The sequence below is a fragment of the Phyllostomus discolor genome, chromosome 4 (assembly GCF_004126475.2).
Source record: "Phyllostomus discolor isolate MPI-MPIP mPhyDis1 chromosome 4, mPhyDis1.pri.v3, whole genome shotgun sequence".
Lineage (NCBI taxonomy): Eukaryota > Metazoa > Chordata > Mammalia > Chiroptera > Phyllostomidae > Phyllostomus > Phyllostomus discolor.
This window is the reverse complement of record NC_040906.2, coordinates 28,041,398-28,059,635: the sequence shown is the minus strand read 5'-3', so window position 1 is coordinate 28,059,635 and position 18,238 is coordinate 28,041,398. Positions and strand designations below refer to the sequence as shown.

At 40.6% G+C, this 18,238-nt stretch overlaps 1 protein-coding gene across 2 annotated transcripts in view; it reads left to right on the top strand.

The window, feature by feature from the left end:
* CDK15 (cyclin dependent kinase 15) overlaps nt 1-8,893 on the top strand; it is an 81,757-nt gene extending 72,864 nt beyond the window's left edge. For both annotated transcript variants that reach the window (XM_028510631.2, XM_036023059.1), the window contains exons 13-14: nt 4,426-4,567; nt 6,989-8,893. In XM_028510631.2, coding sequence (XP_028366432.1) covers nt 4,426-4,535 — 110 coding nt within the window. In that variant the 3' untranslated portion in view covers nt 4,536-4,567; nt 6,989-8,893. The remainder of the gene's footprint in view (nt 1-4,425; nt 4,568-6,988) is intronic.
* The last annotated feature ends 9,345 nt before the right edge of the window (nt 8,894-18,238 follow it).

The following is an 18,238-nucleotide window of genomic DNA, read 5'->3' as shown; positions in this document are numbered from 1 at the left end:
CTATTCAGAGGGCTCCATTTTATGTTTGATCGAGACCCCTGACCTGTTGTCTTAGTTTCTGTTCTTCTCTTCTTTAACACACAGTCCCCCTTGGGTTTTCCCATTTCTTAATCCATGGCAGCTTATTTTTTGTTTCACTATCATTCATTCAATTTTATAAGAAAGATATCAGGAATCCAATGGAAAATTGGTCAAAGGCATAAAATAGCAATTTCTTGCAAAGGAGAGAAAAGAGCATATTAACATATGGAATAAATAGCCTTACTAGTGAATAAATAAATACAAATAGTTGTTAAATCAGTTATTTTTTCTCTCTAACTTAATGACTCCCAGTGTTTGTGAGGTTGGGGTAAAATGATTCTCTGTTGCTGGTGGTGTCAGTTGGAGAAATCTTTGCAAAGTGTTATGGGATATATATCAGGGGCCATACAAATGCTCACAGCCTTCAACCCTCTACTTCAGTTCTTGGAAATTATACAAAGAAACAATTGAACAGAAATAAACCTAGATGCATAACATGTTCATTACAGTGTTGTCTATAATTTTTTTAAAATTACAAAATAAAAAGAAAAAATAAGAGGGGGTATAGCTCAGGGGTAGAGCATTTGACTGCAGATCAAAATAGAAAAGAAACAATCTAAATATTCAACACTGGAGAACCATTTGAGCAAATGTTGGCATACCAACTCAGCACACAATACTGTGTAATCATTTCAAATAATTCACAGGAGTCTGTGGTACCATGGAAGTGTTCGTGCTATGACATGAGCTAAAAGGAAGCAGGGTACAAAATTCCATATTACGATGCACCTGTGAAATGTATTGTGCATATCAACAAAATTGAAAGGATTGTGGATACTTTTTTTCCTTTTTCAAAGTTTTTCTTTCAATACTGATGTTGCATTGCCTCTATTGTTTAAAATAATGAAGTATGACAAATGGTACAGGGAGTCAGAGGTCTGGACTGAGAGGTAAAGGACCCAAGTTGTCTTCTTTTTTCCCTCATGTAAGATGCATTGTTGACCTTCATAAACCTCAAGTTCTCAACCTGCACAATGTGTTAACGCTAGTTTCCTTTATCCCAGATTGACAGAATGTTTATTTTATAAAGCTTTTAATGCACTACATGTAACAGTTCATATAAATTTGGTCCTGGGGGAATGAGGGGTGGAAAGAAGAGGAAAAGATAAATAGGCACTAATTAATTTTAAAAGGAAAGATCATCTGCTTTAATTGGAAATGTGTATGTGCTGTGCTCCTAGTCAGAGTTTTAAGTGCACATCTTGTTAGTTAGCAACTTCAATTTAAAGTGCTGTGTGATCCTTTGGGCTTTGAAGATATGAAACTTATATGCATACACATGAGCTAAAATTACCATGTACTCATGAGGCTGTGTGCACTCTGAATAATTAAATTCACTAAGCAACTCCAGCTGATGGATTGCTGATGTGTAAGAGTAGTGCCAAAAGCACGTGACAAGAGAAATTGTAAGACCTTTTGAAATGATGGTTCAGTTTCCAAGCTTTCTTTTTAACCTGTGCTTTCTCTTTTAGCCATTGCAAACAAGTAAAAGAGATTTGATTATCTTGTTTCCTGTGAAAGGTTACTTAGCTCCTCAGTCCCATTAAGTCACTTTCTGCACTCCAGTGCACTGTGCCTTCACCGGGTTCTCAGCCCAAGAAGAGTAAATGGAGACACCAGGATCAGATTTCTAAAGGAAGGAAAGTTAAAGCAAAGTTTGAAAGGGTGACAGCCAACAGCCAGGAGCTTAGGAACTCAATTAGACTGAAAGACAACTATCTCATTATCTCGTTCTGAAATGATCTAAATACATAAGAATCTAAAAGTTTTAAATAAACTTGTCCTACTGACTGTCTAGATGACTGAATATCCCTTCTCAAAAAATTTTTAAACACCCACTTTCGTATTTATTTATTCTAAGCGCGAAGCAGCTGTGATAATTATGCTGTCAGATTCAGTAAGCTAATGAGGAGTCAGCCGAATGGAAGGTTTTGCATTTGTGAGATTGCTGCACGAGAACTGCTCTGATGCTTTCTTCCTTCTTTCTTTTCCTCTCTTTTCTTCTTTCTTTTATTTCCTTTCTCTCCCTCTCCCCCTCATGAATTGGGAAGGAGAATCGAGCAGTCCAGGGCCAAACTGGTTGGAATCCCTTTGGTTAACTGGTTGCTTTCCCAGCACTGTTCTGTCAGATAACATCTCTCTCTGTCTCTCTGTTTCTGTCTCTCTCTCTCTTTCTCTCCATACTTTTTCCATCTCTCCCTTACCCCTTCATCTTCCCCTCACTCCATCTCTTTTCCCCTTCTCTCTCCTCCCTGTTTCCTTGCTTTTGAGGGGCTGCTGCATTTGAGGGGCAAGGAAGCCTGAGGGATATCTTCATGCCACTGTCCCCAAGGCAGAAGGACACTGCTCCCTGAAGGAAGTCTCCAAGATGGTTTGGACTTGAGTTGTTATGAGAGTAATCTATGAAGCTTCTGCACTGTTTATTTTAGCTGTTGGAAGGTTTATGCTATGGCGTGAGCTAAAAGGAAAGTAGAATATAAAATTGCATATTATAATGTACCTCTAAAAATGTATTATGCAAATCAACAAAACTTGATGTCTCCCCTTTCCAACCTAGAGGATATGTACTTCCAAGCTCAAGGAGTCAGGGCCACAGATTACTCAGTGTCTAAATCTAGGCTGAGCAAGGCAGAGCTCACATTGCAAGATGATTTCTTCCCTTCAGGTGTGAGCAGCTTCCAGCAAACCATATTATTAAGGCATCTGAGGCTTTTGGTGCACCAAATCTAGAAGCTTCTCTTTTTGTAAATTGTGCAATATTTAAAGCACCCTAAGTTTGTGCTCTCTGTGAGCGTGGCAGAGCAATGCCCAAGTGGAAAGATGTCCTAAGCAGGTGTTGGATATGCTTTGTGACAATGTGGCTGTTGCCTCTTGCTGTTTTTCTCAGATGATGGCTATGCTGATGCTGTAACAACTACTACTACCAGCTAAAATGTATCATGTATCACGAACCCCCCAATATGTTTTGTATGTATCTTCTTCAAGCTTAGCACAGTCTGCCAGGAAGTTTTATTATCCCCATTTTTGCAGATAAGCCCCTTAAAATGTTATCTTTTGGAGGTCCTGGCTCATACTTTAGCACAGGAAGCACCCAAGAACAACACTTAACAAACACAGGCATTTATAACAATATAAACTGCCAGCACTCTGAACTAACCAAATGCATGAAGCAGAGGACAAATGTAATATGCATATATATTACAAAATATATATTAACTTTTTTTAATTTACAAAAGTTGCACTTAGAATCTACTTAAATAGATTTCCTAATGCATCTAATGTAACAGGATTTGAAACTTTCCTAAACACGCCTAGCCCAGTGTGGTGCTCATTGCCTATCATCACTGGCACAGATGTTCAGACTCCTCGGCTTGGGAACTCCCTTCACCATCTGGTCCTAACCCATTTTCCCAACGTTATCTTTTAGTGTGCCTTGCTCTAGCCATGCACAATTACTTGCAATTCTCTATTTTTTAAAATTTTTAAATTGATTTTGAGAGAGAGAGATTTGTTATTCCCTTTATCTATGCATTCATTGGTCGATTCTTGTATATGCCCTGACTGGCGTTCAAACACACAACACTGGTATATTGGAATGAAGCTCTACCAAAGATATCCAAACTTTTGGCATCTCTGGGTCACACTGGAAGAAGAAGAGTTGTCTTGGGCCACACATTAAATGCATTGTGACACATAATCACAAAAAAATCTCATAATGTTTTAAGTACATTTACAATGTTGTGTTGGGCTGCACTCATGGCCATCCTGGGCCACATGCGGCCCGCAGGCAGCATGTTGGACACCCCTGCAACTGAGCTTCCTGGCCGGGGTCTCACTTGGAATTCTCTCACACACTTTCCTTTCTCCATGCCTTTGCTCATACCGATTCCTCAGCCGGGAATGTCCTTCCTACGAGTCCTTGACTATGGCCATAGCCATCCTTTAAGGCTCAAAGCGTCCTTGTCCATGCTTTTCCTGTGCTCCTCAATAGACTCAGGAGAGGGGCTGTCATGCACCTCACTTTTGATCTTTGTTAGTGTGTGTGTCTCCCTATTTTGTTCCCGATTTTACGGTCTGTAACACCTAGCATACTGCCTCACCCAGCTGCTCATTTGGTAAATATGCACTGAACTGTACTGAATAGGAGCCACTTGACAAATGTGAGTAGATTCAGTAAAGCAAGTTATCCATGAGTAAGTATAAGTTATTGGTGGGTAAGTGTGGCTCATGTTTTGGCATCTCTTCAGGTGACAAATATTAAAAAGACAAAAAGTATACTGTGAAATCCCAGGAAATAATATGTTGGTGGTTTTCTCTCTCTCTCTTTTTTTTTTTTCCATATAGAGGAGTCTTTGTTTACAGTTTCAGGAGTGAGACTAAAGCCAGAAATGTATGACCTTTTGGCTTCCTACCGGAAAGGTCACCACCCAGCCCAGTTCAGCAAATGCTGGTGAAAAGAAAGGGTGACATCACCATCTCCCTCCAGGTAAGCAGTTTCAACAGAGAGGCTCCTTACGGACAGAACTGAAAAGTGATTGAGGCCAGCAGGCTGCCAAGCACCTCTGTTCTGCGTCTGGCCCTTCATTCCCACTCTAGGGACAGGCCGCCTAACCTCTTCAGGCTGTGAAAAGAGGGTGACAACATGCATCACCTGTCTGTCCCACTCCCAGAGGAGTGGTAAGACTCCTAAGACAAAATGTGAAGGCCTTTGCGAGGCCTTCAGCTGACATGTAGAATAAAAGACTACAACTGTCTTACTGTATTTCCTTAGCTACAAAGTTTCCTCTGCCAGCCAATAGGCAAAAATCAGAGGTCAGGGTGACCAGCTGTCCCCATTTGCTTGACACTGAGGGTTGTCTTGGGAATGTGGGATGTTTAGTGCTAAAACTGCTGCAGTTCCAGGTAAACCAGATGTTTGGTCACTGTGGTGATGCAAATTCCCACCTGACCTGCCTCCAGGTGTCATAAAAGACCTGGTTCAGAAGCTGACCCTGCCCAGGAGATGGTTTTAGAGGCCTATGAGAATCAAGTCATCACTGCCACAGGCTTCTTAGGCTGTATCTTCTGCACTCAGGCTGAGTTCTAGAAAACCAAAGGGGACTGATGGACAGGCAGGAGCTGCCCACCAGTCACACTCTCACAGACACAGCTATTCTCAGGAGTCTCCTCAACCAACCACAGGTAGCACAGCCTCCCCAAGTAATCTTGAGGAGGAAGAGCTGTTGTGAAGGATTTCTCCAAAGCTATCCTAAAGGCAGCTCTGCTGGTAGGCACGGGAAACCAGGTTGGACAACTCCAAAAGCTACCATAGTGCAGACATCCCTGGATGTTACTAGAGCACTTCTCACACTGGGCCTTCCATGGTGGGCAGAGGGGAAGTAATCTCAATAGGGAGACCAAGGTGGGACCCACGCATGGAGCCAGCCAGCCAACTTTTTAGGTGACCCTGGCTGTATCCCAAGCCACAAACATCAGACTATGACTTGGCCACCTATTAGGCAACCACAGCTTGGCTGTGCTTCCTAACAGAACTTTTGGGGCCCAGATGGTCCCCACTGGCATACTCCCTACCCCTCCCCCACACTCCAGCCTTGTTCACAGGGCAGGGTTCAGCTCTTTGCCCCTTTGTTATGGCCCTCTCTTTGGCTGTTGATATTTAAAGACATGTACACATCAAGGAGTCTCTTTTCTGGATCTTCTAAGATCATTGTATTTAGAAATTTGGAAATTATAACTCAGAATTATAGCTATTTCATAGAGTATTTTATGAAATACCTAAGTTTGTATTTTGACAATATACGTACAATTGGAATTACAACAGGCAATATAGTAATGTAGAATTCCCCAAGCAAAATATTTTCTAGAGCAGAGATTTTACTGTGCAATCATGCCATTTTTAAAACCCACTAGTTAGGAGAAGAGAATTACTTTAGCTACATTCTATAAAGTGAAGGATTTGTGCTTCATAAAATTATCAAAGCCTTTGATGGAAATGGTTTCAGATGGCAGTGCTACATGAAGCATTATTATCACTTCTACTCTTGTTATGTTGTTGTATTTAGCAACCAGACCTGGCCTCTCTAATCAATAGTGACTTTTCATGAAGAATTGTTACCTGTAGATGTGAATTGGTCACAAAAGAAAATCAGTTATTGGTGACTGTGCCAGCAATTGAAGTAGGGAGGAGGCAGATTTAGCCTCTACTAGAGTAATCTCATGATGTCCCTAGGCCCTCGGTACTAATAATGCAAAGAGATAAAACCCGTAGGAGATGAACCACAAAAGGGGCAAACTAGAGCAATTAAACCGTTTAATAAATGGCTTGGGATCGGCAAAATCTGGAAGTGCCAGAGCTGGAGAGACTGCAAGTGTGGTAATCAGTGGACACTTGGGGCCTGTAAATCTTTCCCACTAAATGGAATTAATGTTAAAATATTCACTTTTCAGGAGATTTAAAATGTAAATTGGGACATTAGGATGTGTAACTGCCAGCAGCGCCTCAACATTAACTCTTAAAAGATCCTCAAAATGTCAGTTTCAGGTATGGTAAAAGCGCGTACTGATGTCTACGGTGGAGAAATAGAGGGACACTATAATTTCCTGGGTGCAGACCACGTGCCAGGCACTTTGCACATATTACTTCAAAGCTTGGTGTGTTTTGAACAGAGTGTGATGTGGTACAACTGCATTTCGTAGATCCAGAGATAGATTTTGATTATTTTAAAAGTTTACTTAGTTCTTACCACCAGGGCAAGATGCTGCCTCTGTTCTAATTTATTTTTCCTTTTTCTATCAGTAGATATGATTCTACCAATAACTTTGCCATAATGTTAAACAGGTTTTTCTTACTGAGTCTGTATGATGTCATTTATTATTTTGATTTTGTTTATTCTTCATTTACATCTAGGGCAACATTACTGCTGTTTCAGTTTTAATTTGCTTCAGCTTACTGAGAAGCTTCGAAGTTAACTACACACTGGACCAGGGGTTTTATACCGTCACCTGTGATCTGGAGTATTTTTCAGTGTTCTAAATATTATGTCCAAAGCAACCTTACATAATACTTGAAGAAAAAGCAATGGAAGATTATTGCTATTGTCATTTGACCAGAATTTCACAGTGATTGGCTCAAAAATTAGACATCGATGGAAATTGTCTGAGAAGAAGACTTCTGAATAATTCCATCCATGTCATTATTTGGTAGATCCCTGGGCAGGAAGGACGACGGGACAGATGGGAGACTGACAACGGAAGGAATCTGTGAGCAGAGCTTGTGCTTACAGAAGCCTGTCACTCCTGTGTTCACTTACAATCTCTCCCAACAAAAGGACTTCTGTGGCAAGGAGACGATTAGTCTAAAGTTTAAAACAGTCTCCAGAGAAGATAGTTTCTTGGATAAAGTTGTCAACAAAAGGACTTGCTTAAGATTCTTTGTTATGGTTTCCTGGGGGCGCTTCTTCCTTCATTAACCTGCTATCAGAACACATTACCACCCCACCCCAGCCAGGTTTTAGGAGTTTGGATTGAGCTACTGGTTAGAATTAAATTTCAGGCTATCTCCTTTTACTGAATCCTAATCGTCTGTGATGACGGCAAAAGTGATGAGGAATCTAAGCTCTGATTTGATGGGAGAGATACTGAGTGGAAAGATAGGAGCAAAGAGTTCCAAAGGCGTAATTCAAGCCCCGTTGCACCATCAGACACACAGGCATGTGCGCGTGCACATAACCCTCAAAAAAATGAGAGATTCGTCTCAGCTAACACATGTATCATTTTTCTACAATGATTCCTTCTGAAAGAAGCCAAGGAAACTCAAATTACTTTGTCAAAGGATCATCTACTCAGGAAATGTAGTAGCCTAGAAACCAAAGAACTTTATATATGTTTTAGAAGAACAAGGAGGAACTAATTAAGAGAGAATTAAAAAATAGTGCCTATCCACCCAAAATCTGAGACGGAAGAAGGGAAAATGTATATAAATAGTCCAAAGAAATTGACCTTACTGAGCGCTTGATTTTGCTAAGGCATTTGACAAAGCCTGTGCAGATATACCTGAAATACAAAACTGTGAGCTGGGTGGTGGGGCAGGTATATGAGCTCCAAGAACAGTTATTTCAACCCACAGAAAGGCCGATAGTGGCATGGTACAAGGTTCAGTCCTGAGTTCCATTCTGGTTGAATATTTTAATCACTTGGATAAAATTAGAGAAAGTACACAATTTACTCATACAACTCACTGAAGTAAGTACCATTATTATTAATTTATCACTTCCATTTTAGAAAGGAGGAGCTGAGGCTCAGAGAAGTGAAATAACTCCTCCATGGTAGTGCACCAGAATTAAGGTACAAAGCTCAGGGCTGGCTGTCTCTGGTATCGATGATCTTTTCAGTAATCACACACTTTACCAAATCTATAGAATATATAATTCCTGAAGAGGCAGCTGGTACTTAGTATTGGATCATGATTCAAAAGACTGAGACCTTGCTAAAAGCTAATGTGTACCAACACACACCTGTTGGAACGGCCAGATTCCAGAACATCGACAACACCAAATGTGGCTGAAGGTGCGGAACAATAGGACCTCTCACGCATGCTGGTGGCAATGCAGAATACTGCGGCTACTTTGGAAGACAGTTTGGCGGTTTCATCCAAAACTAAACATACTCTTACCATATGATCCAGCAGTGGCACTCCTTGGTGTTTACCAAAATGAGTTGAAAATATGTCCACAGAAAAACCTACACACTAATGTTTATAGCAGCTCTATTCATAATAGCTCAAACTTGGAAACAACCAAGAAGTCCTTCAGTAGGTGAATGGATAAATAAACTGTGGTACATCCAGACAATGGAATAGTATTCAGTGCTAAAAAGAAATGAGCTATCAAGCCATGAAAAGACATGGAAGAAACTTAGATGTATATCGTTAAATAAAAGGAGGCAATCTGAAAAGGCTACAAACTATATGATGCCAACTATATGATATTCTGGAAAAGGCAAAATTATGGAGACACTAAAAAGAACAGTGGTCAACAGGGGTTAGGAAGGAGGGAATGATGAACAGCACAAGAGGATTTTCAGGGCAGTGTAACTATGTATGATACTATAATGGTGGATACATGTCATTATAGATTTGTTCAAACCCATAGAATGTACAACACCAGGAATGAATCTTAATGTACTTTATGAACTTTGGGTGGTAATGATGTGTCAATGCAGGTTCATCAACTGTAACAAATGTACATTCTGGTGGGGATGTTGATAATGGGGGAGGCTTTGTGTATGTGGGGGCAAGGGGCATATGGAAAATCTCTGTAACTTCTGCTGAATATTTCTCTGAACCTAAAATTGCTCTAAAAAATAAAGTGTTAAAAAAAGCAAGTAAGTAACTAATTTACAACTAGCCAGTACAACCTTTATTCCAATCAAATTTCATCTGATTTAATGTCTTACACTTAAGGTTTAAAATGTCAACAAGTTAAGTAAGCCTGTGACTTAGTGGAAATTGAAACTTTTCAGGACAATATAAATTAATAGCACATTTGACTGTCTACAAAGGATAATGCTAATACTTTTAAGTGATTTAAAAGAAGCAATAAGATAGTTTTTCCAGAGAGGGGAAGTAGATTACTTTCTACTAATGAGATCACATTGAAATTATTAAGTTTAACTCTATCCATCACACTTTAAAAGAAACACCATAGTGAAGTAACAATTTCTTGTGCACCTGTTAGTTTACAGATCCTCCTAAGACTAAGAGGTATGTGAGGGTTATTCCCTGCCTTGCAGAGAAGAACACACAATCAAATTTAAATAATTAGGGTCTGATGCTCAGACTCTCTTTTTGTACCCCTAGGCCCAACCCTGTACTTTATGCTACAAGAAGGGCTACTAGGAGAAGAGAGGGCCTTGGGGACCAAGGCCCAGGGAAGAAAAGCCCAATAGAGAACACCCAAGGGACAGAGAAAATCTTTCTAGAGGGTTGAGGGTTGGCCCTCTACCTGGTGGCTGCCGAGCCAGGACAAATACATAGAAAGCTCAGAGATACTACTTTTGATACAGCAGGAAAAGGTCTTGAAAAATTTCACCTGTCCACCAGTGGAATGATATCCCTAACATTAGCAGCCTTCCTCCATACCCAGAGGATGAGGAAGGCTGTAGAGGGTTCCTTATATTGGAGATTAGATTAGCTAATCGATAAGGTCCCCTCAAATTTCAACATTGTCTAATAATGACTTTTGAACAGATATTAACAAACTATACTTGGAATTATACTAAGATCCTCTTGTTAAAAGAATGGGTAGATTTGTTTTATTGTAAAAAAAGGGTTTTTTAAAAAGTCGGAATTGTCAAAATTATCTTCTTTAATTATAATAGAAGATAAATTATGCCTTTGCTTTCTTCTTTTTCTTTAATTTATAAATTTGCTTATTTAAAAAACTTAATAAAAATTATATATAAAAACACCAAAACATCATTCCAATCTTCCTTCCTTGACTTTGTAAAAGGAGCTTTCCTAGTGTTTGTGCATACATATGATTTTCCTTCCGTGCTTTTGTTGACTCCTTTGTATGACATACACCTGACTTTTAAAAACATAATTTAATTTTGTTCAAATTTGATATTTTAGTTACTTTGGTGATTCTTACTCACCTAATATTTGTCTCCCAGGTGCCATAATTGGATTGCACTTCCTGGCCTTCTGGTGGGTGGGTAGGGCTATATGATTAGTGCTGGTCACGAATTGTGAGTGGAAGTGGTATGTGTCCCTTCTTGGCCAGGCATTCACTTGATTGCCTGTGCAGGACCCTCCAGATCATTTTACTATTAACCCCTGTTAGAATGACTCAGCACCATTCAAGATGGTCCCAGAATGGAGAGATGTAGAGCAGAGTCCCCAGAGGACATATGATGGGTGGGTAGGTATTGGGAAAAAGAGATGTAATTTTAGTGCTTTAAGCCACTAATATTTGGGGGTTGTTACTGCAGGATAACCTAGCCTACCCTGATTAGCACCAGGGCAAGTAAAATATATGCTTGCACTATCCAACATGGTAGCTACTGATTACATGTACATATTTGCATTTAATAAAGGTAAACATTCCACTTCCCTGTCCCAGTAACCACATTTCAAGGGCTCAATAATTACCTGTGGCTAGAGGCTACTATTAAATGCACGATGCAGACATACAGCATTTTCATCATTGAAGGAAGTTCTGTTAAACAGTGTTGGCATGAATGCTAGGATTTTTATGAGCATTGGTAATACCTTCTACCATTTCTTGATATTTTAAGTGTGCATCTAATACCACTTGGAGTTATTTTCAAAAAGCTTCTAAAATGAAACCACTGAGAATGTCCAGTGGAGGTTACCTTCTGGAAGAAAATAAATCACTCAGAGCCATTACATTTCTTAGAACCAAAGGTCTTTTCATTGACACAGAAGATTAACACCTTTTTGTTACTCTTAACACCTTTCATAAATGAATTCCCAGATTAGTTTTATTTTAGTCTGTCCTGTCTGAAGCTATCCACATTTTCTACTCCTAACTCTTTTCTATGCCTAAGTAAGTTAATGGCACCTGGTATAAGATCTTAGGTGCTCAGTAACGAATTCACCCAAGTTTATTATCGTGCTTGTGAAATTGCGTTTCTATTGTGAGGACTATCAGTGGATATTACAATAAAATCTTGTGGGAGCCCAAAACTAACCCAAAATATAAACTAAACCTCCCCATCTAGTCACTAATTCATTCAACAAACATCTAGAAATACAAAAATGAACAGTTCCCCTAGGGTTCATATGGTCTAATGCAGAGTTAGATGGAAATAAATACAAGAGCCAATGACAACATATCAGTATGCCCTATCGCAGAGGAGATGACAGTTAAGCCTTATCTTGAAATGAGAGTTTCCCCAGCAGCAACTGAGGGGGTGAAAAGATAGTCCTATGTGAGGAAAATATAGAAGGGACAACATATATTTGGCCAGAAGGAACTGAAAACCCCAATTCAATGGCTTAGTCCATAGGGATATTATTTCACATAAGAAGTCCAGAGGCAGTAGTTGGTTCCAGGATTGATTCATTTGATGGGTCAACATCATTGACAATGCAGGTTCTTTCCATGTTTCTTTACTGCATCTTCAGTGTCCTTTTGCCTTAATTCTCAGGCTGGTTCCCATCATGGTCACAAACAAGGTGCTGCCACAGTTGCAGACACCGCATGCAGAAATGGCAGTGACCAGCTGAAGGAGAGGATATCTTCTCCTGTGTGCTTCTTTTTCAAAGACAGCCCCATTCTCTTTACATCTCCCCATTCAGACTGTCACACTCTACTCCTAAAATGCTAGCAAGGGGAATGAGATGACTGCTTTAGAATCGTCAGTATTTACTCCTAATATAAACCTAGAATCGCTTCTCCTGAAGTTCATATTCCTGAATAATCAGTTTTCTTCTAACTGAGGAAGAAATGGAGAATAACAACCAATAGAATCTGCCACAGCCACTAACCCCGACTGAGGGTTCTCGAGGTGCAGGGAGCAGTAGGGGACAGGGCTGAAGAATGGCTGCAAGGTTTCCCATCTGGCGGCCTGGCTGACGGGTTAGGTCATTCAGAGTCAGGTAATTTGTTTGGGAAAGAAGGTTATGAGCTTATTTCTAGACACCTTGAGTTTGCCATGTACATCAGACGATTGGAACTGCTGGTCTGGGGCCAGGAAATAAGGACTGACTATATGTGGGCATCACCTACATAGCGATGTCCTTGAAGTCCCAAAGATGTGATTACCCAAGAGAACACATACAAAGAGAAAAAAACACTGTGTCGAATAAAGAAGAATCAGCAAAGGAGAGAAAGCATTCGTGGCTAAAAACTGGTTGGGGGAATGTGGGGTAGAGCACAAAATTAGAATTGTTCTGTGTTAAGAATAGTGTTCTAAGACTGGGTGACCAATGGAGGAAAGCATTGGGAGGATGTGAACTAAGGCAGGCCGTGGATTTTGGTGGTGACTGGTTACTGGTAACCTATAAGGGAACAGTTTCTGTGGAATGGTACTCATAGAAAACTACAATGGTCCGAAGAGAGAGTAAATGGTAAGAAACATACAAAAGGGTGGAAAAGATGGAGTGCTGCCTGGAGGATGAAGAAGGCTCCCATTTTGGTTAGCACAGGAGAGATCTATGCATTTCTATGGGCTGAAGAAAAAAAGAAACAAAGAAGTTGGAAGAATCGAAGGGTAGTCTAAACACACAAGGCATGCATGATCTTGGGCTTTTACCTGGCTCTTCCTCTCCCCAGAGCCCTTTCTTCTAAATATCCATACAGAAAACTCCCTTGCCTGCTTCAAGCCTTTGCTCCACTGCGGCGTGTCAGGGAAGCCTCCCTTAGCCACACTATTCAACAGCCACACCAATTCAATCCTGCTGCACACCAATCCCTTTTACCCAGCTCAATTTTCCTAAAGCTTGTTATCAGTGGATTTTTATGCTTTATAACTTATGGTTTATTTGTGAGGGTTTTTATTGCCCTTGCCCTTTCTAAAATGTAAGCTTAATGAGGACAGGAAACTTTGTTTTATTCACTGAATTATCTCAAGCACCTTGAACAGTCTTTTGCACATAGTAGGTCCTCAATAACTGTCTTGTGAGTGAATGAACTCCTCAACTATGTTTTCAGCTGCAGCTCAGCACTCCTTTACTCCCTTGAACTGTTCTGGGTTTGTTTAGCTGGCTATTGTTGTTTTCACGTATTGTAGTTCTGCAATTTATTGTTTATTTTCTATTGCTCCCTCTAGAAACTAAGCCCCACAGGAACAAGGACAATGCAGGTTCTGTTCACTGATGCATCCCAAGCATCTAGAATTGTTCATGACACATAGTCAGTGTCCATTAAATATTTATGGAATAATGAATGAATGAGTGAATCAATGAAGAGTCAGAGATTGGAGGAAATGAGATTAAGGGCCTATATTTACCTGAGAGAGGATAAGATATAGATACCCTTTGAGACAGGAAAAAAGAAAAGTACAGGGGTAAAGACTTTGAAAAATTTCGAAGACTGCTCAGCCACTGAACAGTGTGCAGAGTGAAGAGCCAGACCGCTTCTGTACAGATCCGGCTCTGCACTGGTTAGCTGTACGGCCTTGAGCAAGTTACTTTACTTCTCTGCTTTCACTGCCTCCTTTGTAAAATGGGGGTGATGATAGTATCTATCTCAGAGTTGCTTATGAGGATTAGATGAATTAATACATGTAACATATTTTAAACAGTGCCTGGCATGTCATAAGCACTATAAAAATTAGCTAATAGTAGTGGTGGTGTTGGTGGTGGTGGTAGTGGTACTGGTAGTGATGGTAAAAGTGGTGGTGGAGATGGTGGCAGTGGTAGCAATGGTAGTGGTAGTAGTGATGGTGAGTGTGATGACACTGCCGGTAATCATGGCGGTAGGAGAGCTGGTCATAGTAAAGTGCAAGAAAAAGAAAACAAGGGAAGAAATGGTGCCAAAGCCGTGGGGTCCTAGCTAGCAAGGCAAGGCAGGAGTCCAGGGGACAATAAGAAACCAAGTTAGAGAGTAAAGGAGTTAGACTGGGGTTTGGAATGAAGTGGTAGGGAACAGGTGACACTACCTGGTTCTGGTTCTGGTTCTGGTTCTGTTTGTGACCATGGTGCAGCACAGTGAGCCTGGCTACTTACAGTTGCAGGCACTTTTATAACAAACCTGGGTTTTATTCACTCACTTCCTGCTCTAATAAACATTCTAAAATGAAGACTAGTGTTTTAAAACACAGATATTTTTCTCTCCAGACAAATTTTGATTCCTGTAAATCTGAATGAAATATAATAACATCATTGATGTTTTGGTTTTCTCTGAGATTATTTGTCTTTTAGTTTTATAAGTGTTTTGTCATTTATTGTATTTTAATAATGTTGGAGGAAAGACCTAGAGGATTTGAGGTGGGATACACAAAAAAACAAGCTAACAGCACTAACAGAGCCACTACAATGACCACAATGGCCACACAGCTTTGGAAAAGACAATTCCCCAAAAGTGAGGCTGGGGAAGGCAGATAAAAGACCGAAGTTGGGTCATGTGACAGGTGTCACTTGAGTAACTACTGGGGCCGGAGATAAAAGCCCACTCCTTTGGGTCACATGACACACCTTCATTACTCTCCCAGCAGGGGGTTAGAGAGTCTGGATGCCATTTTTACTTATTTATTTATTTGTTTTTTCCCCCCTTATTCTGTGATAATGAGAAAATGTTTAAACTCCCATCTCTGTGTTTAAACATTTCTCCCTGCTGACAGCAGCAGGGTACCCCTTGATCAACTGTCAGATTGGATAGTGCAATTTTTCTGGGAAGTAAACAGCATGTTAGCTGGTTGGAAATAATTTTCTGTTTATTGGTAGCTGTTAGCCTAGGAGTGATGGAGCCCCGTGACAGCAGTTGTCAAGTGCAGAATGAGAACCGAGCTGGAAATACCTTTAAGACACAGCTCTGACAATAAGGCCTGACTGTTTTTTGATGGGAACATACTCTAAAAAAGTTAAATTAAAATGGGCAAAAAAAACTTTTCCAGTGTTTCCAGCCCCTGGAGATCCTTCTGGCAAAAATGACAGAGAATCAAAGGCAAACTCATAGAATGCTGGGGTTGGAAGTGCCCTTGGCAGTCACCAAATCCATCCCCTCTTGTTCACCCCTAGGAAACTGAGGCTGGGCCAAATACGTTGGACTCATCTCACAAATAAAAGGCAAACATAATAACTTTCAATTATGAAATAAAGAAATACAAAGAAATAAAGGTTGTAATTGCTTTTCAAATTCATGTATGAAGATACATGGAAAAAACTTGTGGAGGTAGTATAACATTTGACCTATGTGTACCTAATAACTGGGTTTAATGGTTTATGTATGATGTGATTCTTTTTTGTGTGTAGTGACTAAAAAGATGTCATTGTCTTCTTTTATTGATTAGTCATGTTGTTATCGGGAAAAAATGGCTCCAGTAGAAGTAATATATAGTCATGAGCTATGTATATAGTCATCAGTCCTTATCTGTCTTAAACTAGAATAAGCTTGAGGTTCTGATTTGTCCCCAAATTTCCCTCAGTTCTTCTTGATAACTAGAAAAGAATTTCCCACTGCCAACTGGCTGCCCTGCCCTGGATATTTCTAACAACTGTATCAAGCGCCCCATGTCTGAACATTCTCTCCCCCATGTCACAAACAAAACACAAAGGGTCTCTTCACCCCCATTTAGGTCCATAGCACCACCATCTACGCAGTTGACTGGGCCCCCCCCTGACCTCTGAATCTGTTTTCTCCTCTCCATCTCCACTGCCAGGCAACAGACCTGTGGTTCACAAAGTGGCTCGCACCAGCAACACAGACATCCACTAAAAATGGTTAGAGGTGCAAATCCACGGTCCTCAGCCTGGACCCACTGACCAGAAGCTGAGAGCTGAAGTCTGAGGTCCACCTCCCTGGCAGTGTTCTCCTGGCCTTACCCAGTGTCCCCCCGTTGCTGGCCTCCCAGCCACCGATTCTTTTTCTCTGGAGAATTCTCTATACCAGTGGTTCTCAATCTTGGCTGCACACTGGAATCACCTGGAAAGTTTTCTTTTTAAATACCTACATCTGGGTCCCACTCCTGGGAACTCCTGGTTCATTGATCTGGTGTGAGCATTAGGCATCCGGATCCTTGAAAGCTCCCCATGTTATTCTGACATGCAGCCAGGGCTGATAATTACGGCTCCACACTGAAGCCAGTACTCTCTTGTTAAAACAAAGCAGATGATGTCACTCTCCCCCCCCAGAAAAGTCTTCATTGGCCATAGGATAATTCTTAATGGACTCTTCAATGTGGCCCCTGCTGACCTCTCGCACTAGCTTCGTCATCCTTGAATCTCACTAGCTTTCCCTACACTCAGCCACACAGAATTTCTCGTCACTGACCCAAAGTGATATTCTGTTCATATCCCTAGACTTTTGCATTTTCTGTTCCATCTGCTTGGAATGTCCTTCTTCTTCCTTTTGCCTGGTGAATTCCTATTTTTCCTTCAAGACTTAGTTCAAAGGTCACCTTCCCTGACTGCCTTGTCCCAGAGTTAGTTGCCCTCTGCTCTGGGTTCCCAGAGCACTCTGTTACTATTTCATTGCAATTATCAGTGACGCTTCTTTCTCCATCACTACAACTGACTGCATCAGGACCAGGTCAGAAGCATGCCTAGCTTTTTCATTTTATTCCCAATGTCTAGTGTACATTGGACATTGAGAAGATGCTCAATAAATGTCAGTTGAGTGAATGAAAACATAATCAACTATCACTGCCCTTTTCTTGAGATCAAATATTGGTGCAATTCTGCTTTTCTGTCTAGAATCAGCAAAGCTCATTAGCCCATATTATATATATGACAAGGAGTCAACTAGACCTACGTTTTGTCACTTGCTGGCCTTCTTTTTTAATCTTTAAGATAGCATCAACAATATCTTTGTAGAGTACACAGATTCATTATATAACACCCAGCAGCATGTTTAACACAGGGTAGGAATTAAATAAAGTTTTTAGCATCATAATAAGTAAAACTAACTGAAAACAAACCAACAAACAAAGCAGCCCATCTGTTCTCACATCTCCCCTCAGAGTATGAGCTCTCGACAGGCAGAAAGTCTTCTTTATCCCTGTAGCTGGGGACCCAGTGGCATTCATTAATGAATTCAGTCCCTCAGTCAACAACATTTACTAAGCTAATGAATGCAAGGAATAGTATTTGGGTTAGGATGATGGTTTGCTATTGGGGGAAGCAGAGAGAGACTCACACATTTGCCCATCTCACAAAACAGAGAATTACAATCTTGGCAGCTGGAAGGGATCTTAGAGATCATCTTTAAAGCTTCTTATTCACACATGAGCAAATAGAGATAACCAACCAGGAAAGCCATTTTAATTTCAACAGTGAATAAAGAATTTCTGGGTTAAAAATTGCTGCTGACCAAGTAGGAATTCCAGTCCCTGTCAGTCAAAGTCAGTCCTAACAGTGACTTGTTGAGTGAACAATATATAGGACAACACCTGATTTGTCATGTGGTGAGAAACAGGGGGGTTGACAAGGCATTTAGGGGAGGAAATATCATTGGCGGCACCTTTGAGTATTATC